This window comes from Rhododendron vialii, chromosome 3a (assembly GCF_030253575.1).
Source record: "Rhododendron vialii isolate Sample 1 chromosome 3a, ASM3025357v1".
Taxonomy (NCBI): Eukaryota; Viridiplantae; Streptophyta; class Magnoliopsida; order Ericales; family Ericaceae; genus Rhododendron; species Rhododendron vialii.
In genome coordinates, this window is record NC_080559.1 from 26,079,909 (window position 1) to 26,107,695 (window position 27,787).

At 37.7% G+C, this 27,787-nt stretch overlaps 2 protein-coding genes and 1 pseudogene across 6 annotated transcripts; all 3 read right to left on the minus strand.

Annotated features, from left to right (window-relative positions):
* Positions 1–2,975: 2,975 nt before the first annotated feature.
* Positions 2,976–6,983, minus strand: LOC131321287 (derlin-1-like; annotated as a pseudogene).
* Positions 6,984–9,684: 2,701 nt separating this feature from the next.
* Positions 9,685–15,089, minus strand: LOC131319560 (derlin-1-like). Of its 2 annotated transcripts, XM_058349872.1 has the most exons (7): positions 14,949–15,089; positions 12,619–12,754; positions 12,394–12,467; positions 12,078–12,171; positions 11,821–11,949; positions 10,343–10,503; positions 9,685–10,110 (listed from the first exon to the last, which is right to left on the minus strand). In XM_058349872.1, the coding sequence occupies exons 1-7, from the start codon at positions 14,963–14,965 to the stop codon at positions 9,864–9,866; spliced, it is 858 nt and encodes a 285-aa protein (XP_058205855.1). In that variant the 5' UTR covers positions 14,966–15,089; the 3' UTR covers positions 9,685–9,863. The 2 variants fall into 2 exon arrangements, with proteins under 2 accessions (XP_058205855.1, XP_058205856.1); XM_058349873.1 differs by lacking the exon at positions 9,685–10,110 and having other exon boundaries at positions 10,174–10,503; positions 14,949–15,052.
* Positions 15,090–18,102: 3,013 nt separating this feature from the next.
* On the minus strand, positions 18,103–27,394 carry LOC131319251 (ceramide kinase). 4 transcript variants are annotated; one of them, XM_058349425.1, is made up of 14 exons: positions 26,993–27,259; positions 26,080–26,241; positions 25,808–25,975; positions 25,591–25,683; positions 24,426–24,518; positions 23,385–23,481; positions 23,256–23,291; positions 23,153–23,179; positions 22,965–23,049; positions 22,174–22,323; positions 20,399–20,500; positions 19,242–19,601; positions 18,579–18,645; positions 18,103–18,500 (listed from the first exon to the last, which is right to left on the minus strand). In XM_058349425.1, exons 1-14 carry the CDS (start codon positions 27,164–27,166, stop codon positions 18,363–18,365), a joined length of 1,752 nt encoding a protein of 583 aa, XP_058205408.1. In that variant the 5' UTR covers positions 27,167–27,259; the 3' UTR covers positions 18,103–18,362. The 4 variants fall into 4 exon arrangements, with proteins under 4 accessions (XP_058205408.1, XP_058205404.1, XP_058205406.1 ...); XM_058349421.1 differs by having other exon boundaries at positions 23,256–23,481; positions 26,993–27,394; XM_058349423.1 differs by lacking the exon at positions 23,256–23,291 and having other exon boundaries at positions 23,292–23,481; positions 26,993–27,293.
* Between the last annotated feature and the right edge of the window lie 393 nt (positions 27,395–27,787).

Sequence of the window (27,787 nt, forward strand, 5' to 3'; positions counted from 1 at the left end):
GTTCCAACCTCATGTTAGAAGACCATTACAGGATGGAGCCAGAGAGGGGCCAGTAGAGGCGGTCGCCCCCCGCAAAAAGAAAAAAAACTCTAATTATTATATGTAAAATAAAAATTTCCTATGAAAATATAGAGACTCACCCCCCCTCCAGTATTTTGGGGGAAAAAAAAATCAAATAATAGTAAGTAGTTAGTAATCTTTGAAATACAAGATACCAACGTTAATTTCTAAACGTTATGGGTTAAATATAACAAAACATAAAATTTGAGGGTTAACATAATGAGTACTCAATTATTTAACTCCCAGTTTTTACCCACAAAAATTCCCAATCGTTAAGAGGATTTTACACGTTTTGTTCTCTCTGCCTGAAAAACCTCTATGGCATACCAGACCCCTCTCTCTCTCTCTCTCGGCACAAAATCCCACATCGTCAAGACTTTGAAGGCAGTTTTGAGAAAATAAGAACACTAGGAGAAGAGATTTTGGAACCCTATGTAATCTTGGTGAAATCTAAGTTGTAACTATGAAATGTTTAAATTCTAGACTCCGCAACACGATGGGGGATAAGCTTTTAGCAAGTTTCTAAATCACTTACATAGAGAAGGATATTGCGAAAAGGTTTGATGCTAATTCTATCATCAATACTTTTAATGACATGAAAGAGCGTTGTGTGCAATTAAAGATGCCTAGTTTTACTAGATAAGGTTGAGGTAAGTCGTTAATGCTTTTGCAATATGTTAATTTATGAAAAAACATAATTAAGTATGGAGTGTTGCTATTTTGTACAATTTTGAATTTTAATGTATTCACGTTGTTATGCACGTTTCTCTTTATTTTTTGTCTCGCATACATGGTCGCTCCCGTGTAGTGAAATTTCTAGCTCCGTCTTACAAATAACTGTTGTATTAAAATATTTATCGATTGATTGGGCTTTCCGCTGTTCAAATGCCCTCTCTCTTTGCTTGCATGTGTTAATTAAGGAAATGAGAAATATCAAATGTGTACATAATAACCATAAAACATCGCTCATTTTCGGTTTAACTTGGTAGAAGAGTGTTAAACTTTCTAGAAGAGTGAATATATATACATACTACAATTGTGTTCATGTTTCCGTTTATATTTTTTACACTTTCTCATGACAAATTCAAGATTCGAGAATAATATATGGAAAAATCTAAAATCAGCCCACTGAGCTGACAATAAAAAGTGTGAATATATATTAAAAAGTGTAAAAAAATATATAGAAATATGTGTTTTTCTTATTCTCTTGTGTGCTTATTGTCAACCCATGCACTGAGCTGACAATAGAAAGATCGATAATATATTTAGCGTACAAAATTGATGAAATGGAATATGCCCAGAACCGGGAAAAAAGAGAGAATATGCCTTAGAAATTGACCGAACTAAGAATATCTTGTCATAGAGGACGCCATGGGGTGCCTTTTCCCGACTGCCCATTCGATAGCCCTGATACGGGTACGAAATCATGATCATAATTGTATTATAATAATAATCGATTAATTTGTAATAAAGAACAAATAAAAGACATGATTATCGATTTAATCAATCTGTCGCGTGATTAGTATCACGTCACTGATAGGGAAAAGGAGGACATTTTTTCCCACGCATGTGTAAAATATTTTAGTTTGTATCCATTTTGATATGCCGTGGTAGAACCGTAGAACCAATCTGGAATTGCAAATGCCATAAATTTAGCTAAAGTTCCGCGAATGGCTTTTTGGGCTTTTTTTCGTTTTGTCCTCATTCAATTATTTTTTTTCTCGTTTGTTCGTTTTGTGACAAACTTTTTACCTCTATTGATTTGTCTCGACGAGAGGAACCAGAAAAGAAGAGATGATTTCATCTAGTGCTACTAGTAATTTGCACTTTTTTACCCTTATTGATTCGTCTCGATGAACTTTTTTTTTTTGGGTTGTAAATTAAGTTTGCAGGCGATCAAGTAGTTGTACAAAATCTACCAATCCAAAGACACCATAAATTTGCTCTCTGGGGCATGGGATTAATCTTCCAACTTCCACAGCTTCAAATATTTCTTAAGAAAGGTTCATAGGAAATGCAAAAAAAATAATAGTAAAAAGACCAACAAAATCTTAAACAAATATTTCTATTGTTGGTGGGAAAAGTCAGTGGCAACGCTGTATCTTATTTTATGATGAGGTCAAGTGACCCCATCAAATTCCAAAAGCCAAATAACAATTTCATCATGTACTTTTACATAATAAAATAAAATATTTCCATTCCGCAACGTCAAACAAAGCACAAATAAAATAAGATAATGTTAGAAAAATACATTATACAATTGTAAACTCATTTTAGACCATCACGAAGCCAATTGACCAAAGAGCCACTCAACAATAATACGCAACCCAAATGAGATCGATGATGCCACTGGTAGCACGTGACTTGTATAATTTTGGGAATATCATCAATATTTCATGTGAAATCAAGTCCCCCGGCCGTTTGGGTTGTGTAGTGGGCCGAATGACGTCGGATCCTGTACCTAGACCGTCCGATTATGCCCAACTTGGGGAAAAGCCCAGCAGGCAATGCTCCCAAGTCACCGTATGGGTCTTCGGCACGGGCGGGCCGAGGCGCTAGGTCAGCTTATGGAGCGTGTTGTGTGTTGTGTACTTCGGCCCGTGTCATCACTGGCGGGCCGAGGCACTGGGTCGGTTCATGGAGCCTGTTGTGCGTACTAGGAGTACGTAGGTCAGCGACTGTGCCGTGTTGATCGGTTTGGCCACATGGCAGCGGTGACGTATGTGCCACACGTGGCTCTCGGCCACATGTCATCGCCAGTGTGGCACTCGGCAATCGTCATGCATAAGATTAGATGAAGAAGCAATTACTCGTGACATCATTTCTCAACACGAGACCAATGCAATATATTAAGTATATTACTAGACAATAGAGAGGTAAACACATTACTAGATCTGAGATCTATTGTACTTGTCTTTATCATCTTCTCTCCCATTGTCTAACTAAGGCATCGAAGTGCCCTCCACCCGAGTTCAGCTGCTAAGCAGTTCCTTGTTTTATGGACTAGCTATAGAACATCATCATATGGTCAACAATACCGTTCAACCATTGCAGTTGAGTAAATTTTGAATATTTGGTGTAAAACAACAGACCCAATTTTCATTTACGAACTATACGATCAGTTAATTTGGAAAAGTACGATAAGTCTATTTACTTACATTTTTACTTTCCAATCCTCATAGCTAGAGATGCACAAAATTCCCTCGAATATTGCGCCACACAAATTATTCACAACATCTCATAGCTTTTGTGTTCCAAACTTTCGCCATTTCTACTGCCACATTTGTGTACTTTCTTGGCAAACTACATCGATTCGATAGAAAGCCTTACCACATTGTTTATCAATGGAAAAGACCCTGCCTACTAGTGATCATCGAGACGATAACTTCTCCCTCGGAAAGCTAATCCATCATTGGCTTGATTTGGTTGTGCCGCTGCGTTTGGTTGCGGCTGTACTGAACTGCTTGGTTGTGCCTCTGTTGAGGGGTGACTCCCACCAGCAAGAGGATAAAGCACTGTCAAGAAGTAATAGAGATGTCCAGCAGCCATACCAAGTAGAATGGGCTTCAATGGATTCCCAAGAATCAAATCTATTCCAAGCATGTACCACGGAAGGTAGAAACCCTGCAAGCCACCCACATTTAACTTATTCACAGTATGGAAAATGAGGTCTCATATTTGTTTCGCTTTCCTCTATTACCATAATGGTAGTTTTACCCTGTACTATTGAGAGGTACAGGTATCAGATCTTGCCGAAGGCAAGAATTGATTATTAATTCTTTTGTATAAGAGTCTTTCGTTATTAGTTCATTTATAGCCCGTATGGAGCTAGTTCTTAGGTTTTTCTAGTATTGAGCTGATTTAGTTGTTACGAACCTTGCATGATAGATATAGTATCCCATTATTGTAATTCTCCTACTGCTGGACATCAAAAAAATATTATAATGGTATTTTAATTCCGTAAGTGGAAGGAGTCTGTTTCAAATTATCTTTGTTTCCATTTTTGAAAACATGAAAATAAAAAAATAAAACACTGAAAAATAAAACAAACTTGGGGAGAACTTAAGAGGGATTTATAAGTTCAGCCCCCTCACTCCACCGAAAAAGAAAGAAAAACAAACAGGTAAAACAGAATCAATGAAGAAAAAGAAATGGCCAAAAAACCCACATAAAGTGATGCGGTGATGCCACAAGTTAGTCGCGTATGTTAAGGCACCAAATCAAGCATAGGAATGGAACAGTACCACTCATTGCCCCGTAGAATAGTATTGAAGTTGCTCCATATATTAAGGCTCCAAATCAAGCACAACAATGGTACAGAGGACAGTAAAATCCTAGCTTGAGTGAAAAACTTTTAGAATAGAGAAAGGGAAAAGGATGGCATACCTTCACCTGAAAGAGGCCATGCACATCAATGCGCTCATTCGGGAACTCGCGGCCCCAAACATAGATGATCATGAAAACCAAAGAAGATGCCATGAAGGGAGAGGATAGGAACGGAATGAGTGCCATCACCTAGGTACCAACAAGAAGCATCGGATATTTCAACAATATGTTCTAATTGAACTCAGATAGTAAGTGGTTATTGCTATTGTACCAGCAGGGATAATGCACCAAAGATGAGCATCCCTAGATAATCTGTCGTTCTTCTGTCAAAGGGTCCCCTTTCTAATTGGACTCCATTCCTTGCTCTAATCAAAACAATGAAAAAAGGTCCTATCAGAAGTCAGTCATGTTGCAAAATAATTCAGACATTAAGGCTGGTTTGGATCATGGATTTGAGAAGGCAGCCGACTCAAATCCACTATCCAGACAAAACCTAGCGATGGTTTGGCAAGGCACCAATTACCCCAGAAGGGGATTGGCAATTCTTGGCCTTCCCATCTTTCTGAGACCATATTGTAGCATGTTGGAATCCAGCATAACAGAGGGTTTAATATTTACATTAAAAGAAGGTGAAACACAAACGTATATGAAAATGGTCCATTGTAACGAGCCTCCAAACCTGCATCACCAAACAAATGGAATGTTACTTCTAAAATGTCACCTAGCGGAAACCATCCTGGTACTTTGTTTTGTTTTTTCCGTATCAAATGAGCAACCACATATAGAGATAATAACTCAAGGTGTTTCAATGGTCAAATATCAGGTCATTGAAACAAGATTTTTACCTCGAAACGTTCTAGAACAGCTTCATAGGACAGTGCTAAATCCCAAGGATTATAAAGACCGAGATGATAGGCGCCTGTGGTCATTAAACAGAGAGTGCCATACGTCTTGGCTACAGGAGGTAAATCTTGATACCATCTGAATAATGCAGAATTAGAGGTAAAAGCAAGCCTTTTTTATTCTAATTTTTGGCTGTATCAAAATTAATTAGCCCGAAGAGGGAAAGAGAGGAGTCGAAGCAAAGGAAAATCGCTAGGGGATTTCAAGTACTACATGCTGCACAAAATACCACGAAACTCGCATGGCAATAGATTCAAAAAGCAGTTGAAATACACATGAAACAAAATCCTTCAGTATATTTTTTTTCTTTGTTCCTTGAATTCAACATGTCTCTACTCTCTGTCTAACAATAACCTTGTAAAATATCATAAAAATTGTTTATGACTTGTCGCATAATAAATTCACATCTCAAAAAGAACATAGAGCAGTAGGAAAATATACCGACTTCAAAAAGGAATACGTAACCAGTTTTCCTCTGTCCAGAACACAAATAATTTTTTTCATGAAATTACAACTTCAAATAACAGATGAAATTGCCAAGCACAATATAAAAATCCTCCAAGAAGAACTCAAATAGTAAAGCCAGACAACAAAAAGCTCCAAGACATCCGATCAATGTGCTATAATGGCGGCAAACAGGCCGAATTTTAGAATGTTCAAGTTTGTTCGTTTGTTTTAAGAGAAACAAGAACCGAGCTCGAGCTCAATGAAAATTTGACGAGCCGAGCTCAAGCCGAACTTGGTTAGGTTTGAGTCAAACTCGAACTTGTTCACGATATTTTATATTTATGCTCTCATTCAGGTCTAAGACTGTAATATAATTTTTATTTTGTGCATAAATAAATACATACACATAAATTATAAAACATGGAGTATTAAATTTTATCTATAGTACTTTTATAAGTTTAGACATTTACAAATTATATAAGTTTCATCACGTTATTGTCAAGCTTACATGTGTAATTGTTATGGGATATATATGTACTCCCATGTTCCAGTGCTTAATCGAGCCGAATACTGTTAGGTTCAGATTCGGTTCATTTATTAAAGGAGCCTAAAATCGAGGCTCAGGATCGATTCGTTTACAACCAGCGAATCGAACGCAATGGAGCCTTTACCTAGTGAGCATCAAACAGTTCACAACGGTGCGGTCCATTTGTAGCCCTAGCTATAACTGTGGAATTCTATTTCACGCTCATTAAAAACATTCAGATCATTATGGAAAACAGACAATAAGAGCATCTCCAGCCTTCACCCATATTTTTCCTCAAATTTGAGTCAAATTTTGGGTAAAAACCCATTTTGGGTAGACACATCTCCAACCATCAAACCCAAATTTTACACATCTCCCTCTTTTTCTCTCTCTAACTAGCCGTTGGAGAAATGGGTCAAGGCAAAAGTTATCTCAAATTTGGGCAAAAAAATGGGTAAAACCCAAAATGGGGAAGGGTTTGGATCAAAGATTGGAGAGAGATTTTTGTGATTTTTGTCCCATTTTTAAATTTGAGTCTTAAAATGGGTCAAGCCGGAGATGCTCTAAAACTACGCGAACATTCGAAAAAAAAGAAAAGAAAAGAAAAGAAAAAAGAAGTTCCTTTAGAACTACTGTTGGACATGAGTTAGCACATAGCCCCCATGCTATGCAACCAGAGAGAGAGAGAGAGAGAGAGAACTTACTGGCCTGGAGTAGTCATCTTAGATAATAAGATTGCGGTGATCGAGCGTGGCCGGTATCTGGCGAATAACTACGCAGGGAATGAAAATTTGTAATGGGGGTTGGTTGTTACTTTAGGCCTATCCTGTCCGTCTGTAATCTGTATCTATGAAGGCGGTAGTGGGATTTCAAAAGAATAGCGTTTTCAAGCCAATCCCAGATCCGAATTGTGAGAGTGATCAATTGCCAAGAACCGTTTTCGTGCCTTCACATGAAAATATTGCTCTAGTATATATGCCTCTATATAGGCTACAAAATTAAACCTAAACAAATTAAGGAAATATGTATAACTAGGAAACCTAATCTGATTAGGAAATGTGATGTAGTATATAACTAAGAAATCTAGACTAATTAGAAAACGTGATTAAGGCTCCATTCTCCTTAATTTGCTTTTTGTCTTTTTTATTTTGTTCGTACTTTCTAAAATTTTGTTACATTCGCATCATATTTTTTAAATTAATTATCCGTCTTGACGGGAAGAGTTTTTTTTTTTAGAAGAAAATCAGTGTCATTGTATAGAAAAACAAAGGGGCGCACAAACTGATAACTCCGTAAGCAATCACGGAAATACAATTAAGCATACTCAACAACAAGTGTTACTGTCTACACAGTGGTGAATGTTCCTAAACCGTTGCGGACACGTTGCCAATTTACAATCCCCAAAACAAACAGTCTAGGAGCTAGTTAACGCCGAAAACGCAGTCACTACGACCACACCTCACAAACGGAGGCCATCCGGTTCAATCCAGGTAGCTACTATCCAAAGCGCTAACGCTGGCAAGCTCCTTGCGCGCGTAAGAATCAGACCTGACCCTTCACTGCCATGAGCACCAACGTCAATTTGATGCAAGCCCCCACTGCCACGGCAAACCCTGGACGCTGGAATGCCAAGCTGGTGGGAGAGAAACGGTCATCAAAACAACACAATAGAACTACTGGAGGCTTTTTGCAGTTTGCAGAAGAAGGATGGCGTAGACACGAGACCATCTAATTACACTGAAAAGTGGGAAATTCTTGACCAACTCCTAGCTAGAAGAGGTAATTATTGATATTGTTTTCTCCTTTGACGAACAACGTATATCTTTGTATCCATAATCAGATTATAATGTTTTCATGTGAAATGATTTTATGAGTAGGTTGAATTCATGCTCTGTTCACATGTTTCGTTTCAGCAATCATGATGAATTTGCACACGCATGGCGTGTGCCCAACCTATATTCCATCTATCCATCCATATAAAGCGCGGACACGGCCTCAAGACAACTTTTACTAATAAGGCAAAGCCCTTCACTTAATTAATATTCCTCCCTCTGTCTCATTTTAAATGTCCATGTTTCTATTTTGAAATTTCTAAGATAAATGTTCCCTTTCTATATTCCCTTTCTAAGATAAATGTTCCCTTTCTACAACCATGAAAATATGCCAAACTTCCGATATTACCCTTAACAAAGTACTATTTCCTCCCAATTGGTTTGTCCATTGTTGATATTCATGTCATTTTTCAATTGTCCGTATGTATCAAATTATAATGTTTTCATGATTTTAAATTTTTTGGATATATAGTAAAACTAATTGAAGTCTATCACACAAGATTCATATTGCATATTTTTTAAGTTTCATATTAAAAGATATAACCAAATTAAATACATTTATTTAACTGCACAATTTTGAAGGTTAATTTTGAAAATCTAAAGCAATAATTTTCACTCCTTAAAAGTTGGATTTACCATAGAAGACATTTGAATTTGGGAGGGGGGAGTATTTATTAGTATAAAGCCCTAGCGCCCAATCTATACCAACCTATACAAGGGGTTTTTCCTATATTTCTCGTGCTTTTATGATGTAACGTGCTTTTTTATCATCCCAAGGTAGCAGAATGTTACAAGCCCCTAACTTTCTCTCCCTTAAAGTCCTTTACGGATTTCGAGTCGAGAATAGAGCAGTGGCTTATTCCGCGCTATATCAGAATTCATTCATTCTCGGGCATATCTGTTCAAGCATGTAAATTCGGTATTAATCCCTTTCAGGTTCCATCGAAAGCTGTTGAAGGAACCTACGATCCACCTTTTGGGGCAATTCTATCATTTTCCACTCTTCCTGTATATGTATATGTTAATTTGCACAGTTAGTGTCGTTTCTTTGTGTATTTAGGTGCGACTTGATGGATTCCTAGTATAGTTCATCGTTTTTTCAGAATCCTTTGATAAGAGTTTCTTGTTTCATTGTGTCACTGCCAATGGGCCTCTTTAAGCTTTGACATTTGTTTTTTGTTTGTTTTTTTTCCGCCCTCCATTAATAGTGTGCGTTGGTTTTGCTTACTTCTCTGCCATAAACTATCGCGGTGCACTGGGAGATTGCAGCAATGCCACTGCATCGAGCAACAATTTATATACGACAGTGAGCCGCGATTTGATCAAGGCTAGGTACTAGAGAGCTATACCTGTTGTATGTCTGCATTTTGGTTATGTAGAATTTCAGCATTCTTCAGCGCACCACGTTGAACCCTCGCCCCATATCTTACCTAAAGTAATGACTAATCTGGGTTCTGGGAGACCAATCTTGTCGTCTACTAGCGGAGGACCAATTAAAGTCAAGACAAGACTTGTCTGGACTGGCCTGGCCTGGCCTAACATGGAGTATATATTTTCAGTTTATTTACTTCATTTGTACTTTCCAAATCCTCACAGAGAAGCAGAAAATTCCTTCAAATATTGCCCAACACATTATTCAGTGCATCTTATAGCTTTTGTGTTCCAAACTTTCACCATTACTACTACCACATTTGTGTTCTTTCTTGCCGAAGTACATCGGCCTGATAAGAAGCGTTATCACGCCGTTAATCAATGGAAAGAGCCACTGTCTACTGGCGACCATCAAGACGATAACTTCTCCCGCGGAAAGCCACTCCGTCATTGGCTTGGTTTGGCTGTGCCACTGCATTTTGTTGCACCTGTTCTGAACTGCTTGGTTGTGCCTGCGTTGAGGCGCTTGTTCGGGTCCCACCCAAGCGGCGGCTTCTCCCCTGGAAAGCAACGTCGGCAGCAGTATTCCTCGTCACCGGAGCATTTTGTTGGTACCCCACGCCCCAAAAAGCAACCAGCTTGTGACTAATGTATGTGGAGTCAAGGAAATAAAAATGGCATCCATAAATCACATAAAACAGCAAGTTATACAACACTTTCTCAGGTGTAAAGCATCATTTAGTCTTTCAGGAGGTGAACTGGAAGATTTGGATGAGATTTCGAAATCCCTTCGAGTCTAAATGTGGATTGGCAGAAATGGGGAACACAAGTACTTCATCAACAATTTGAGAGAAGCTATATAAACTATAAAGGATACACCCAGTGGGGAGTCTTCAAGTCAAATCTCCCGCCGGAAAGAGGATAAAGCACAGTCAAGAAGTAATAGAGATGTCCAGCAGCCATGCCAAGTAGATCTGGCATCAGTGGATTTCCGAGGATCAAATCTACTCCGAGCATGTACCACGGGAGGTAGAAACCCTGTAAAGCCGCCCACATTTCGACTAGCTAATAAGTTAGCTTATTCACATAGTAGAAAATGAGGCTAGGAGATGACTAAAATGAGGGAATTCAAATGCCACGACAATTGCAGCTAGGTCTCATACTTGTTTTCGTTTCCTCAGTTGCTATAACGGTATTAACCAATCAGGCCTAGCCTAATTGGTCACCCTTGTACACTCTCTATTAAGAGGGAAAGGGGTCAAATCTTTTTTGGCCGGCAAAAGGGGTCAAATCTTGACGGAGGCAAGAAGTGAGTAATAATTCTCCACCTCTATGGAGCTAGTTCTTTGGTTATTTTGGAATGGGATTGATTATAGTTGTTGCGAACGTCATGTGGTTGTTGTAGTGTCCCATTTAGGCATGTCAATGGACCGGATTCGATCAATCCAGATCCGATTTGAAAAATCTGATCCGAATTCGATAACGTCAATCCGATAATCCGAATCCGGTAATTCAAATTCGGATCGGATCAAATCCGTTATCAATCCAAATCCGAACTTTAATTTTTTAAATTTTTTTAAAAAAAACTACTAATTTTTTATTTTGAAAAAAAAAATGTTTAAGAAGTTGTATTTTTATTTTAAATTTTTTTTTGAAAAAAAAAATTTTTTTTTTTTGCTAAAAATTTTGAAGTAAAAAAGTTTTCGGATCGGATTCGGATTTTCGGATCCAGATTACTACTATCGGATTTTAGTCTTATCGGATTCGAGTCTTATCTGATCCTGATCGGATTCAAATTTTTCGGATCCGGATTGGATCTAGATCTGGCCCATTGACAGGCCTAGTCCCATTATTAAAATTCTCCCAACTCTAGACCAAAAAAAATATTGTAACGGTATTTTACTTCAGTAAATGAAAAGAGTCGTATCTTTAAATTATCATTGTTTCAGGGGTTTCAGTTTTGGAAACTTCAAAGTGAAAAAACCTAAAGCACAGACAGATGAAACAACCTTTACCTTGTGGGAGAACTTAAAAGAGGGATTTATGCTCCTCCCACCGCAGACAATCAGAGAAAAAGAAATGGCTACAAAATAATCAATGAAGAAAAAAAAAAATGGCTGAAAAAAACTACATAAACTGACGAATTGATGCCACAGGTAAGTTGCGCGCATATGTTGAAGGACCAAATCAACCGTAACAATAAAACAGTAGCAGTCAGGGCCCTGCAGACTAGTAAGGAGTTAACTGCGAATTCTGTGTATACTGTATAGAGAACTTGAAAGATCATTTCCCCGTAACATCCTTGCTTGATAATGAAAAGCTTTTAGAATAGAGAAATGGGAAAGGATAGCACACCTTCAGCTGAAAGAGGCCGTGTATATTCAAGCGCTCATTTGGGAACTCACGGCCCCAAACATAGACGATCATGAAGACCAAAGAAGCTCCCATGAAGGGAGTGGATAGGAACGGAATAAGTGCCATCACCTAGGAACCAACAAGAAGTATCGGTTAGTATTTTTACCTTCTCAGTTGTCCTTCCTGGTTACGGGTACGTGTATCAACAATATGCATGGTCTAATTAAACAGAAATAAGGTGGTTATTTCCATTGTACCAGCAGGGAGAATGCACCAAAGATGTACATCCATAGATAATCTGCTGTCCTCTTGTCAAAGGGTCCCCTTTCTAACTGGACTCCATGCCTTGCTCTGACCGAAACAATGACACAAAGTGCTATTAAAAGTCAGTCATGTTGTGAAATAATCCAGACATTAAGGCTGGTTTGGATCGTGGATTTGAGGAGGCAGCCGACTCAAATCCATTAACCAGACCAAACGACCTCGAAGCGATGCTTTGGCAAGGCACGAGATTGGCCTTCCCATCGTTGTGAGCATGCTGGAATCCAAAATAACAGAGGGGTTAAAGTTTACATTAAAAGAAGGCGAAACGCAAATGTGAGCGAGAATGGTCCGAGGAAGAAGAAGTTTGTAACGAGCCTCCAAACCTGCATCACCAAACAAGTGGAATGTTACTTCTGAAAAGGTCACCTGAAACCATCCCGGTAATTTTGTTTTGTTTTTCCAATTTTTTTTTAAGTTTTTGAGGTGTTGCAATGGTCAAACAACAGACTGGTCATCAGAACACAACATTTTTACCTGAAAACGTTTTATAACAGGTCCATAGAACAGTGCTATATTTCCAAGATTATAAAGATCGAGATGGTAGGCGCCCGAGGTCATTAAACAGAGAACGCCATAAGCCTTGGCTACAGGTGGTAAGTCTTGATAGTATCTGAATAATGCAGAATTAGAGGCAACAACAATTCAATTTTCTGTTCTTGCGGTATAAGATAGATTAAAGAAGCAGTATATATACACATGAAATGAAATCCATCAATATATTTTCTTCCTTTGTGCCTTCTTCAATTCAACTTATCTCTGTTTTGGCATTTGGAAGCTTAGGAAATGATTTTGTGGTAAATCCTTTGCTTTAGGCCCCAAGTCCGTAGGAGTATCGTATACTCTCTCTGGTCCGGTCCATATTGGTACTTGTTAGTTCTCTACGCAGTGCAATTTTCGGATAAAGAAACTAAAATATTTTCGTGCATAATTTTTTGACCTAGAAATTTCACTGTCTTTTCATAAAGGACCAATAGTATGAGACGAAGAGGATATATTTTACATGGACAAAGCAGCCACAGATTAAAAATAAAACTCAAACACAAAAATGATCGTTATAAGAATCTAAAAATAAAACTCAAACTGATCGAACACGAAGGAGATAGCAAAAGAAGATCTATACGAACACACCCTACGGAAATAGACTCAAATAGTTAGGGAGAATTTGATTTCGTCCCCTGAACTTTCACCTAAATGTCCCATAAGCACTTATATTTTGATTTTGTTTCAATTAAACACTTGAATTTACAAAACCCCTCAAATGTAGGCACCCACCATCTAAATCCGTCCAATTTCTAAAGGAAAATGTTAATATCCCTATCTCACTGATCTCTCTCTCTCTCTCTCTCTCTCTCTCTCTCTCTCTCTCTCACACCCAAAAACTTTTGACCCCAAAATTCAAATCTAATAAACCACCTCATACTCTCTCTCCTTTGTTATAGAGCATTTCTACTCCTTACTCAAAGTTGAGTAAAAATTTGGATAAAAACTTGATTTGGTATGAAGGAATCCTCTCTCTCTCTCTCTGGTAGCTCTCTCAGCACCTCTCCATGTTTCGAAGTACAAAAAAAATAGAAAACTTCAGCGGCAGCCGTGGCCACCGGTTGCTATCACCACTTGCCTCTCTCTTCCTTTCCTCGTCTCTCTTTCCCCTCCAATAACACATTCTTTCTCCTTCCCCTCTCTCAGCACCCCTTCTCTTGCTTTACTTAAAAACGGGAAAATAAAATAAAATAAAATAAATAGCTTGCAGCGGCAGCTTTGACCGCCTGCTAGCAGCACCACTCACTCTCTCCTCTTTTTCTCTTCTCCCTCTCCCCTCTTCTCTCTTGTTCCTCTTTCCCTTATCCCCTTCTCTTCTTCCCCATCTTCTTTGGCAAGAAAGAGAAGGGGTTTTCTTTTGGGGTGAGAGCTTTTGGAGGGAAGGGAGAGAGATATTAAAAGTTTCTGTGGATGGATTTAGAAAACATCTGCCTAATTTTGGGTTTTTGTAAATTCAAATGTTTAATGGAAATAAAATGAAGTATAGGTGCTTATGAGACATTTGGATGAAAGTTCAAGTCTATAACTATTAACTACTGATTCCGGAAAAAAAAAAAGAAGAAGTGTTCATTAAAATGATAATTTCAGTTTAGCATTAATTGATAATATATACTCAAAAGATTGAGTAGAATGGCTATAAATTTTTTAGACAACGTATTTTCTAATTAACAACGTTAGCAAATGCAAAAACATCAACTTTAAATTGTCGCTTTAGGCGTTGTACAATCTTAAAGTGGCCCTGAACCAAGGCAAGCGGAAGGAGCTAGAATAATAATGATGTCGTAAAAACATCTTAAAAATTGTTTATGTCTAGTTGCGTAATAAATTCAAGTCTCCAAAAGGGCAAAAGAAGGATTCGAAGTTGGAAAAAAAATGCTAAAGGTCTTCCATGCATAGTACATACTACGGAACACAAATAAAAGTTTCTTATGAAATTACAACGTCAAATAACAGCTAGATTTGCAAAACACAAGATAAAAGTCCTCCATGAAAGAACTCAAAAACTAGTAATCCAGCCAACAAAAATCTCTGAAAACCCGCGATCAACACGCTATAACGGTCGAATTCTGTTACTCACCCGCTGAAAAGATTATGGCGATCAATATGGAAAACAAAAACAAAACTAGCCAAGCATTTGAAGTTAAAAATAAATAAAAATTCCCTTAGAACTACTGTTAGACATAAGTTTGCCACCATGCTATGCAACCAGAGAGAGAGAGAGAGAGAGAGAGAGAGAGAGAGAGAGAGAGAGAGAGAGCACTTACTGCCCTGGAGTAGACATAGTAGCTAGATGTGTGGTGATCGACCGCGGCTGCAGTCCGGTGAATATGGAAAAATGGAAGGGGTGTTTGTATAGTAGAGAGGTATTGGAAATTCCGAAGACAAAGACTTTGAATTTTTCGTAATGCGAGGGACCATCACTGGCAGTGACCTTCTTCTTCTTAATTCCTTTTTTTTTTTTTTTTTGAGCATTGCGTCTGAATTTTCTGGCCGTCTCATGTACTTAATTGGACGTGTGGAATAAGTCAGTCAAATTGATTGATTAATTAGCTAGCGAATACTATAGATAAACCCGTGGAACAAGTTAGGCCGTAAACAAATCAAGCCGAGCTCATTAACAGTACTGATGTAGCAATGTTTGCTTGAGTTGAGCTCAAGCTTGGCTTGAATACGTAATCGGGCAAGCTGGATCGGGCTCAGCTCCTAATACTAATCAGGGCTACAAAAAGATGAGCTTAATTGGGGACGAAATTCGTATTTGGAAATGAGAAACAGATTATGATCTAGTATATGATTGTATGCATTATCCAGAAACATTAATCACTGATTGCACAAACAGATTTCGAACATAGGCTCAAGCTTTGATCAATATATGCAATTGAAGAAAATCAAACGAGCTGCTGGGAATGAACCAAGCTTGCGCGGCTCAGCGCCCAGCTGAAAGATTTTCCCTTTGGAACAACGCTAATAGTTTTTCATCCGTATTAAAATTAATTAAGGCGCACCTAAACTAGCCCGAATCCCGGCAATAAAAGAAGTCACTATCAAGAGTTTGGTTCTCTTTTCTAGTTAGGGGACTATCTATATCTAACGTAACGCGGTTAGACTTGGACCCAAACATAAATTCTAATTAGTTACCCCTCTCTTTGTTTGCATTTGGGAAACAAGAAAATGTTTGGTTACGCCTTTCAATGGTTTGGTTACTCATCTCAATGGTTTGGTTATACCTCTCGATGGTTTGATTACGTCTCTCAATGATTTGGTTATATGGGTGCTTATGGTACGGGGGTGTGTACCGTAGCATTTCCAACAAAAGACTTGCTTATTTTAGATTTCAATTAAGAAAATGAGAAAGACTTAGAGCATCTCCAATGGACCCTAAAAGACCCTTATTAGTGTGAATGGCTAAATTTTTAGCTAGTGAATGTTCAAAAATTAGCTCCAATGGACTAGTTAAATTGACCTATAATCCTATAGATCAATAGCTCACCCTCTAAATTTGGCCACCTACATATGCAGTCAATAAGTTTTGTGGGTCCATTTCTTAAGCCTAAATCAGGTTGATTTGCTCAAATGTAGGATGTTGACCATTTCTTAATCCTAATAATCCTATTTCTAATACTGCCGTTGCTAATTTTTCGTTTTTGTTTTGTTTTATACAATAAGACTTAGCTGGTCCATTGGGGTTATCATCCACTCAATAAGCTAATGACCGCTTATGAATCAATAAGTGAATCCTATTTATATTAAAAACTACCCTTTAGTGATCATAATTTAGCTATTCACCGGAGATGCTCTAATGGGATAGGGAATAATCATGAAAATATCATTCCTTTTCGGTTTTATTAACTTTCTTGTTTTCTCCCGATTTCTCATTTGATAGATAAGATATGAGTCTGATATCAGAATAGTGGTGGCTACAAAAAAAATTTCCAGGGCAATCATAAAAACTTAGGAGTAATGCCCTCATAAAAGTACCACGCTTACTATATTGATCTCTAATTTTCTTTTCAGTTATAAATTAGAGGAAATTTTACCATGTTAATAATAGTGACAGACATAAATATAAAGAATACATAGGCAATTTACTAAATGGAATGAAAAAGAACTAACCAACTGCCCAATTAGTGCGCAAATTAGTAAAAATCATGGTTTGAGTGTTCATCAGTATCAACAAGTGGGTGAAATAAGAATTTAAGGAGAGATTATTCCATGCCCCAGGTACCCCACATGGCGGTGTCCCAGGCCCTTTTTAACCACACGTTAAATGAAACCTATACACTTGTTTCGGGTCTCACACCAAAATGTCCGGTGGAAGGAAGCCTTGGGGCACGAAATGGGCATGCCCCAAGGGCATTGAATAATTTTTTCGAACTTAAGGGGCGTTCAAAGTACTTAAAGTGTATTAACAAGTTTTGCAATGGGAATTGATTTTTGCACTCCCTTTTTTGATATCCACACTTTCTTTTTTTGTTTTTTAACAAAAAAATACATACACTTTCAACACTAAAATCCAAAAAAGGAGTGTAAAAATCAATTCCCTTTTTCAAATATCTACAGTATATAAAACTGGTGAACAAAACGTTTTAAGATATTCACATTTATACAACTGAAGATAGCTCTGAGCTGCCGGCTATGATTATAATTATTGCATCACTCAATTAATAAATCTTTGAAGAACAAAAAAGAAGCAAGACATGATTGGAGAATTTTGATTTGTACTGATACCGTTAAGGATCTTTTATGGTTCGATAGGCTATATTAAAAGAAGGGCAAGTTTGACACGTTCGTATAAAAAATACGTAATAAATTAACTTCAGGATCCTGAAAATAGTCAAGTTAAACATAAGATTCCGGTCATAAAAAAAAAAAGTCATTTTAATATACACGTCAGGATCATTGGCAACAAAAAAAAGAAAGAAAGAAAAGCAACAAAGGGCAATACCACAGTGAGTACAAACCTGTGGGATAAGTAGGCTGTAAGTGTAAACAAACCAAGCCGAGCCAAGCTGACTAACAGTGCTCGAGCATTGCTTGTTTGATTACCGAGTGTGATTTCAGCTCATAATACTCATCAGTCATCAGGGCAACAACAAAAATGAACATTTGGCGAAATTCGTATTTGGAAATTGAAAACAGATTACGATATTACTACAACAACAATGCGCAAACACATTTCAAATTTAGGCTCGAACTCGATCAGTATATACAGTTCTACGAAATCAAACAAGCTTCTGTGAACGAACCAAGCTCGTGTGGTTCAGCAGATGGGCAGTTCCACCCAAAAGGCATTACTTATCAGCTTCTCGCCTGGCGCAAAGTAAAGTTCCTCATCCATTCTAGTGATACATCCATTGAGATAAACTGGATTGTTAAAGAGATAACTTCCTTCACACTTTTTTTACCCAAGAATTTCCATCAACACAAAAATGAAGCACATGCTCTAATAGTCACATTGATATCTAAGGTTGATTACAAGAAACAACTGTAGGCGTAAGAAAAGAAAAGAAAAATATGGCGCGTATGAAACGGGGTTCAGAAGAAGCTTATCTAATATAAACCACCATTTGATGTGTGGTTCCACCAATTTATATCGATCGGACTTACTAATTATACAAGACAACAATAAATTAGAACAGAAGTAAGGGATGCTAGACATCAGTTTTGTGAGTTTAACATTACACCTCTGGGCCAGTTGCAAATAAGCTAACAAGGCCTCGGAATACTTGTGCCGAGAGTTTGTGTGCTTGGAAGAGCTCGCCATCTACATTCCAGACACTCTCTTCGCCGGAGGACGTGAATGTGAAAGCCGTAGTCTATGCACAAAACATCAGGAAAATGTCACAACAATACAAGAATGTAGACCAAGAAGAATAAAAAGAGGGAAAACATACTTTATGGTGCTCTACAAACGCAAAATTCAGGGGGTTCCCACCCTTCTTTGCCAGCTGCGTTAGGTGCCTGTATAAACCAAGGAATCATGATAGATATCTTAATCTCTTGAATGACAAGTAAGAATTCTTAGATACTGTAGATGCAAATTGATAGAAGAATGCTTGGCCGAATATTAACAGTTCCCAACAGAAGAGATGTAAAAAGGCTCACAGTAGTTCTGACTTCACACAGTCAGAAGACTACGACACTACTTGGCACCTTATTAAAAAATTCCTTACCCTAGTGCAACAGAAAATTTCCCGTAAGTCTATCAGGGAAAATTGCTCGGCTATTTAGGTATTTAATTAGATATTTTTATCAGGAAGCCAGCTATAAATGGTAACTGGACCACCAATTGTTTCCAGTCACAGATTAAAGCACATTTTCCTTATAGACTTAAGGGTGGCTTGTGGCTTGTGAGGCACAGGGAGAAATAAAAGGAAAAAATAAGAAATAAATACCCACCTCACTGTGATCAAATCACATGACCGCAGATATCTATGTAGCTATGTAGTTAAATGAGGCAGCCAACAAGCACAGAGAGAGAGAGAGAGAGAGAGAGAGAGAGAGAGAGAGAGAGAGAGAGAGAGAGAGAGAGAGAGAGAGAGAGGCATCTATATTACCATAAGTATAAGGCATGAGGGCAGTCCTTAACCAATATAAGATGAAGGAAACCATCTGAAAGGTGTGCATCAGCCACCAAACCATCAGGCGCCCTTTCATTTCGGCATGAGATTACAGCAGCACCAATGCTAAGAAAACGGCCTTTTGATTTCAACCATCTTGATCCTTCTGCGTTATGTGCCGGCATGGGATGACTTGTTGATGTGCAGACATTACAATTGACACAGCAAGGTTTTCTTTCAGGTTTTTTAGGTAGGCCCCATAAAGCTCTTTTTCTACTACCGCGAAGAACTTCCTCTGAAGCTGAACTACTTTCTTCTGATTTAACTTCAAGGTAGGCAATTTCCGCTTCATATGATCTGAAACAGGAAAAGAAATGGTGTGAAATGAAAAGATGGAATAATTCGCTTATTTTAATATGCACAACATTCAATCAGTATTCGATTAGATTGTTAACCACCAACTCATTCAAAAGTCTTAAGTTGTTAGAGAGAGAACTTCATTATTTATATCCTTAGTAAGCCCCCTCACTTGTAGCCACGCTCTCCTTCATAAGCGGGCCCAACACATGCAAGCATTTAATTATCAGGTTGACAGTAAGATTCAAACACAGGATCTATCGCCTGCTCTAGTACCTACATCAGGTAGAGGTAAGGGTTCAACACATGTAAGCATTTAGATTGTTAACCACCAACTCATCCAAAAGATTAAGCTGTTAGAGAGAGTGATAACTTCATTATTTAAGGGAAAAAATCATTAAATTGAGGTGTTAAGTGTTGGGGGGTCTATACACACTAGCATAAACACAGCAAGAGAATGCTTTTGCTTTGGTGGTGAAAATATTGATCCAAATTGACGAAGAATGCACATATTATCAATTGGCCTTGATGTTCCAACACACTAATATGTATAAAACAATTGAAATGGAACACCATACCTTCATTCAATCTCATTACCTGTTTCTATCATCAGAATTACCAAATTAAAATCTATGCACAAATAAACTCCACCTTATAGAACTAATCCAATAAGCCTGAGGCGGAAAGCAATGGAATGATACCAATATTTATTTTCAAAACACGACATGTGAATTATTGACTGTCATAGTTCCCTCATCATTAAACCATAAGAAAATTTGGTCTACATAGAGAGATACCTATGTCTCAAAAACACCATGGTTCCTGCATAATCGTATCTCTTTGGACCCATCCAGCGATACTTCTCACTCTCCCTAATGACATCTCCATAAAATCCGTACCTGATAAGATTGAGAAGATCGATTAATAACAAGAAATTAAGCCTAAAGAGTACAGTAAATCTAATTCCACGAGAACTCTAGGACCTATTTATTTACCCTGTATACCAACTTCTGTAGGGCACACAAACCATAAAACTACAATCAAGGCAAACTAACCCAAAGAACTACGAAAGAAAAAAACTGCAACGTTTCTTCTCCATGACAAGGACAGAAAAAAACCTTGAATATTTATTTATCATTAGTTGTCGAAACAAACGATCCAGTTAAGCCGCATTGAACATAACCCTCTACACAGTTCAAAGTCAAATTAAATATCATATGACATGAGTAAAAGCATAATACAATGATGCAAACAGGCTCCAACTGTGAAGCGAAGTCCCACATCGCCTAGGTACCAAAGTGATATGAAGTACATAAGCATGAGGGGACCATAACTTCAATAGCTAGCTTTTGGGATTGAGTTCTACCCAAGACCGTGTAACATGGTATCAGACTAGGTACCAGAGATGGGTAGGGTGTGGGTCTTTGGCCTGCACGCAGCAGGTGTTGCCAAATGAGCATGCTGCGCATGAGGAAGGATGTGAAGCGAAGTCTCACATCGCCTGTGTACCAAAGTAATATGAAGTATCTAAGCGTGAGCGCACCCTCACTTCAATAGCTAGCTTTTGGAGTTGAGTTCTACCCAACCATGTAACACAAACAGATGCACAATGAAAGACAAAGATGAAAGAGCCGGTGGTTGGGTGGAGGGCTAAGGACATAAAGAAGAGGTACAGCGACATTTTTCAGTCAAATTATGAAGTTATTAGGAAGTCATTGACCAAAGAGTCAGAAACTATTAAGGATCAAAGAAACAAGGTTGGATGGACAGCAATACAGTACAAGTATTGAATGGACAGTTTTATTTTTAACTTCATCATGTTGTGTTGTAATTTGGTTCTTTTTGTTGTTTTTTTTAATATGATGAAAACCTTGTATATGCGTACAAATATAATGCACATAAAATTTGGTTCTTACTGTAAATTCCATTATGTGCATTTTTCAAAATTATGCAGGGTTAAGGACAAGACTAACAAATTACTAGACTGAACCGGAAGAGTAGGTTTGCAGCTAAATTTGAACCCTTCACAGAACCTCATAGAGCAAATAGACTACAGTATATGAGATGATAAGAAAGAGAGATGAAGTGCAGGTCAGACATAATGGAAAATTATATCATCATCTTACGCTATGAAAACTTCAGTTTAGTTACCGTAGCAGTGTGCAGCACGCCTTGGACACGCCACGTGGCTTATGTTATTTTTTACTTTAGTTCTTTGCTGTACACGTTGGGGACATGGCTCTAAACATGTCTTGTGTCCAGCCACATCCAGGTCCCAGCTAAATTAAAATACAGAACAAATGCACACACATCAACACTTAAAAAACAAGAGTTCAAAACAAAAACTGGTAACAACTAATATCGTAATTGGTAAGACATTAACCTGTGTTAGCTTTGGGTCTCTAGAACCAACTTCTCTCTCTGCGCACAGTCCCAAACAAGTTTTCTCTGCAATTATTACTCTCATTTCTCTATCTATCTCTCTCCACTCATTACTCCAAAACCTCCCTCAAAACCCAAACCAAACAAAGCCTTTTCTAAGTCTATCCTGAAGTAAAATGACATATATTACCCAGAAAAAGTAGCTGCATAGCGTATACAAGGTTCTTCCTTCGATGTTGATGTTGTTTTCCATCTTACAACTTGAGCTATATCAAGGCACACCCTTTTGCCAAGGACAATATGTAATGCTGATGTTACAGGATCTCGAGTTCCAGTGGTACTACAAATAAGAAAGAAAATGCAATCTATCAGCAACAGTATTATCTCAGAAGAATCAACTTAGCTTAAACTGGGAAATCTTTGTAACATAGTACATCACTGGACAATAATGCACATTACATGCTAATGGGAGTGGTACAAGACGAAAGTGCATGATACTTAAGCAACATATTGAAGACTTATTTGTCAGTATTATTGTTGGGGACAAGGTTTTTACACTCAGTTTAGTAACAGAAGGGGCTTTTGCGTAATGGTTTTGAAGGTCCCCAGAAAATAAGAATTACCAAGAGACGGAAGCCTCAAGTTCCCATAGTCTACATAATGTGTTTCCGTATTTTTGGACTATATTTTTGTTCGATAAGTCCCCCCTGGCTCAGGAAGAAAATGAACTTTCCGGTGCTAACCATATATCATGACTAAGTCTCATGGTTGAAGTATGAACCTTAATAGCCTAAGCCTTGAAAAAAGATTTGTGTAATACGAGAATGTAAAGTAATAGTCATCACTAGCCGCTACGCACAAAGAACTTGGTGCTGACAAGAACAGTATATACAAGTTCAGCAGAGAACAGCTTACAAATCACCGAATAAACTTGTCTCAAAAAACAGAGAAAATAAAACAGAAGGCAACAGGAGAAAATACCAGATTACAACGGCATCAGTCGAACCGGCTGGAATAACACCAAATCTAAACCATTCATTCGGGAGAGAAAACGAAGGACCTTGGTCTGCTAGAAGCAACAAGCAATAATCAGAAAAAAGACCAACAATATCAACATTCCGGTTTAAAATACTATTTACACAGATATCATATGGGTATAATAAACAGACCTGTATTGCAACAACCTTCTTCTGTTCCTGTACCACATATGCCCATGATAAGCAAGACAGTTACAAAATCAGAAAATAGAAAGGTTTGTTTTATTGTACATACTGAATTTTGGTGATCTTGAATCATCGAGATTTGCACCTGGGAGAAGAGGAGAAGTATCTTCATTATGATCAGAAGCCTCGGCAACAGTTTTATTTGATTCATGAAGCATGATACAACCATCTTTCTCACCGGAATGCAAGAAATCTGTTGGAGTAGGTGGGTAAGAAGCTTTAAGCTTTGAAGAGAGAAGTCCGTTAAGGATCTCATTGAAAAGACCATCACCACCCTAGAACCGAAAAATTACAAACAGGCAAAGAAACTGGAAATCAGTTGGAAAAACAAAGTGGAACTTATATTTCTGGAATTACAAAATAGATGAACCATCAAACAAAACTGATGCTAAATGGGCGAAAATTGAACAATGCAAAAAAGAGGCATTCTACACTCTGCTACAGAAGGCATTCAATGCCAAAACTTAGATGGTCACCCACTTTATGAGAAAACATCTTCTTTGGCTGCAAAAAAGAGAATAGAAAGAAAAAAAAAAAACACTTGGGGGCATCTTTTAAAAAGGCCAGGGAACACAAGTATATCTTTCTCATAGGAACGAACTAAAAAGGGGGAGGGGGTGTTGAGAGTTGTGAACTATGATGATGATAAAAATGAGGACTGGAAAATTAGAGAAATGTGCAAAAGCTGTGTCAGGACAATTCTCACACAACGCACATGCATTTGCATGGATCCCCACACCAATTAGAGTGGGGATTGTGGAAGGTACTATGCAGACACCTAGTCATCAATATCAAAGAACAGGAAATATCCTACCAAAAGACGACTTCATCTAACCAAAACTAAAGTATAAGATTGCACCTCCTCAAGATACTTTTTGGAGAACAAATTCTTATGTCTCATCATATGCACTCTAGGTACCTTTGTTGTGTTATCTCATGGAAAACATCGAACGTGTAAAGCAAGAAAGCATTGCAAGTGTAAAAGATTTGGTTGCAAGTTTTGATTTTTTTTCTGAAGTTCCCAAGCAACCATTGCATAGCTGGAAGAATCACAAGATTCACCACCAACAATAAAGAAACACCAATTCCACCGAAGAATGTTCAGGAATTTCCATAACACTCACTCAAGAGGATCCAGGATTTATTAAAACAAGAAAATATAGTGTTAAAAATTCAATAAGTTTGTAATAGATAAATGTGAAGGAATCTCATTGCTTACAACAGCTATGACACCATCGTATACGTTTAGATCCCCATTCGTAATCGATGACATCACATCAAATGCCTGTCCTGCCCTTTGTGTCACCATCACCTAATGAACAAGTTGAAAATGAATATGAGGTTAACACAATCAGTGATATTGGCTTAATTCTATGTGTATTGAACTTGTAATTTCCGATTGCCCAAACTTATCACATTCTAAATAACTAGACTGAATACATAGCATGTCACGTTTATCCTAGTGGACGGACTGTTGAGCAATGTGGCTGTCAAAGAGTACTGGTCAGTCTTCCCCTCATGAGAAGACCGAGGATAAGAAAGAGACTTAACTGCACAATGTGAAGTCAATAACCAACTAATCCGAAGATTACGTTAAAAGGGGTGACTGTACATATATACCTATTGTACAGAAAAAAACAAAAAACAAAAAAAAAAACCAAGACTTTACAGCTAGGACTAGTATTTTGTATTATAGCAACTGAGGCAAAAAATGTTACACTGTCTGGATTATCCACTTAGGTAACATACTTTTGAGCCAATGAGAGAGCTTGAACCTGAAAGATTTCCAACAATCACAGGAATTACAACACTGAATTTTAATCACTTACTTTTTTTCCTCACATGAAATATCCAATCTTTTGTTCTTTAAGATCTTGTAAAATTAAAAGTGCTTTTTTACCCCGCGATTTGGATCTACGCAAAGAAATTTGCATTTCAGTCTGCAAGTATCAACTTATGATTGACTGGCAAAATCCTGGTTTTCAATGATTCCATTGTTATTTCCTCATCTGAAAACTAATCCTCTTTTCCTGGCTCTTAATAGTTCATTACATAGTTCCATATAATTACTCCCAAAATAATCAAATTGAACCTCAAGTTGAATTTTGGAACTTAGATCTAACAATTTTTAGCCTCACTACAATTAAAGACCAAGAACTCCACATTAGATAAGTTGATAAAGTATAGTCTTCAGGCATAGATTCCTAGAGGAGAACCATTTTGCAGAAGCAACCACACACACACACACAGCGAAAAGAATCTATGAAGCAATTCCATCTGCGTGATATCACACTAATTTCAAGGGAGAAAGAAGAAGTTCAAGAACGAGTTTCGAGAACTGCAGAAAAATCTATAACTGTGTCAAATGCATATTAGAAGTTTACCTTTGTCTTTATTTTAGCACGGGAAAATATAGGAGCCACTGCTTCCCAAGTTCTACATCCATTTCCTTTCCCACTCTTTGGATGAACAAAAACCTAGTCACACAAATAAAGTCTGAAAAAAATGTGATACTGGTATATTTCTGTTTTCGCAACCAAATAGATCATAAACCAATCCAAGAAACTGCAAACAGGAAATACAAACACTCATGGGGCATACCAGAAGACTCTTCGGTCGTCCAGTCACCATGTTGACAGAAGCGGTGATCCGATTAAAACAAAGCTGGCATGTATCCATATCCTTGTGGCCAAACGTGTACACACATGGGGCCCAAAGAGAAGGCTGATTCTTTGACCTATGGACCCCGTGCACTGTAAAGCGGTACATCTGCAGCAATTAATCGAAATTCATATACCCGTGAACGCAATTCATATGTATGACCAAAATGGAATAAAAACTGTCAATCTTTAATTAATGAGATTGGTTATGACCTCAGACGCATGACCCAAAAGACATCCTCTAGCATTTCCAAGAATTGATTCGTGAACCAAACCCCAGTCTATGAACTCAACAGCATATACATCAGAAAACTTTATCGCAGTTTCACTCTTCGAGGCAAGTTTTATGCCCAGACAAGGTGATTCATCCTGCTCCTAGCACACATACAAAAGGAAAACATAACATAAGAGGTCTATTAATCACAATGTAAGGAAACAACCCCTAATATCAGATTCAGAATGCATAAACAAATGATTAGAAAATATTAAAAGGTTCTACACATACGACAAGACGAAGGAAATTATAAACTAAAACTATACACGAAATACTTCTCCTAGAAAATCAGCTTGCGCAACTCATGTAAAAGTAAAATCATCTTGAACATTCTCTGAACTGGTTTGAAACAATTCGGATTGAACAACTTGCAGGTAAGTACAAAACATTACGACACAAACATATATTTTGGCATCTCCCATTTTGGAGCATTTCTTTGGGATGAAAACAATTGCTTTGTCAAGATCCAATTGTTTGCTCCAATTAACTCAACGTAGCCTTTGTGACCCTCCGAATGTCTAGCTAAACAAATCAAATTTTTGCAATAATATCCAACAAATTTACGCCATTTTGGCTTTGTTTCGGGAAAGTCAACCTACATGATTTCATTCCTCAAAAAACCAAAAGCCTATTCTTTTGTAACTCTGGTAGCCGAACCAACTTGCATGCACCTCAACTAATCCCAATCCTTGTATTTTCTCCAGCTCATGATCACATATTAAAATGATGGGGAAGCCAATCGCAAAGCAAACACCAAGATTTGATATTTCATTACATCAAAGCACAATTTACTTGAGAGAGAGAGAGAGAGAGAGAGAGAGAGAGAAGAGAAGAGAAGAGAAGAGAACTTACTTTACAAATGGATTCAACCAAATTCCAAGACAACCCATCTGAATTGATGGTGAGAACAACTTCTCCGACATGGTCCAAGAAGAGATTCGAAGTCAAAACTGGGTTTTCCCCATTAATTTGTACATCTGGGAGAGATTTATTATCAACTCCGGAGAAATCTCCGTTTCTCTCCATTGGCCCTTGAACAAAAATGGAGAAACAAATGTCTCCCCCAATCTGATTTTTACGAAAGAATTACGTCGAGAAATTTGATTTATGGAGGATCTAACCACCGTCAAATCGAGGGGGCCTAATTACCAGCAACTAAACAATGGTTTAACACCTGTGTATATAAAAGTCTACGTATGGGAGGAGAGCCTGGAGGTTTTTTTTTTTATCAGAGGAGAGCCTGGAGGTTGGCTCAAGTCAAAATGCTCATTTGAGAGGCAATTTTCTTCTGGGAGTAGTATGGTACTCCTATTATTTCAAAAGAATCGGGCTTCTATGCAGTCTTTGTGTTGGACCGGAGAGAATTATTCGTGTGATCTTGATCATCCAAAATATTTTTAACAGCTAAACGAAAGAGTTTTTTTTAACATATGAATCATTCAATGCAATGCAAAGATGAGATGAAACGACAAACGTTTGTAGAGTTTGAACTATAAAAAAAAGGGGCTGACTATTCGTAACCCCGTATTTTCTTCTTTGGCCTGTTAAAAATTTTCAATTATACTCAACGGTTAATTATCGAGATTGAGATACATTTTCAACATACAATTACCGAAATATAATATTTTTTTCAACAGCTATTTACCG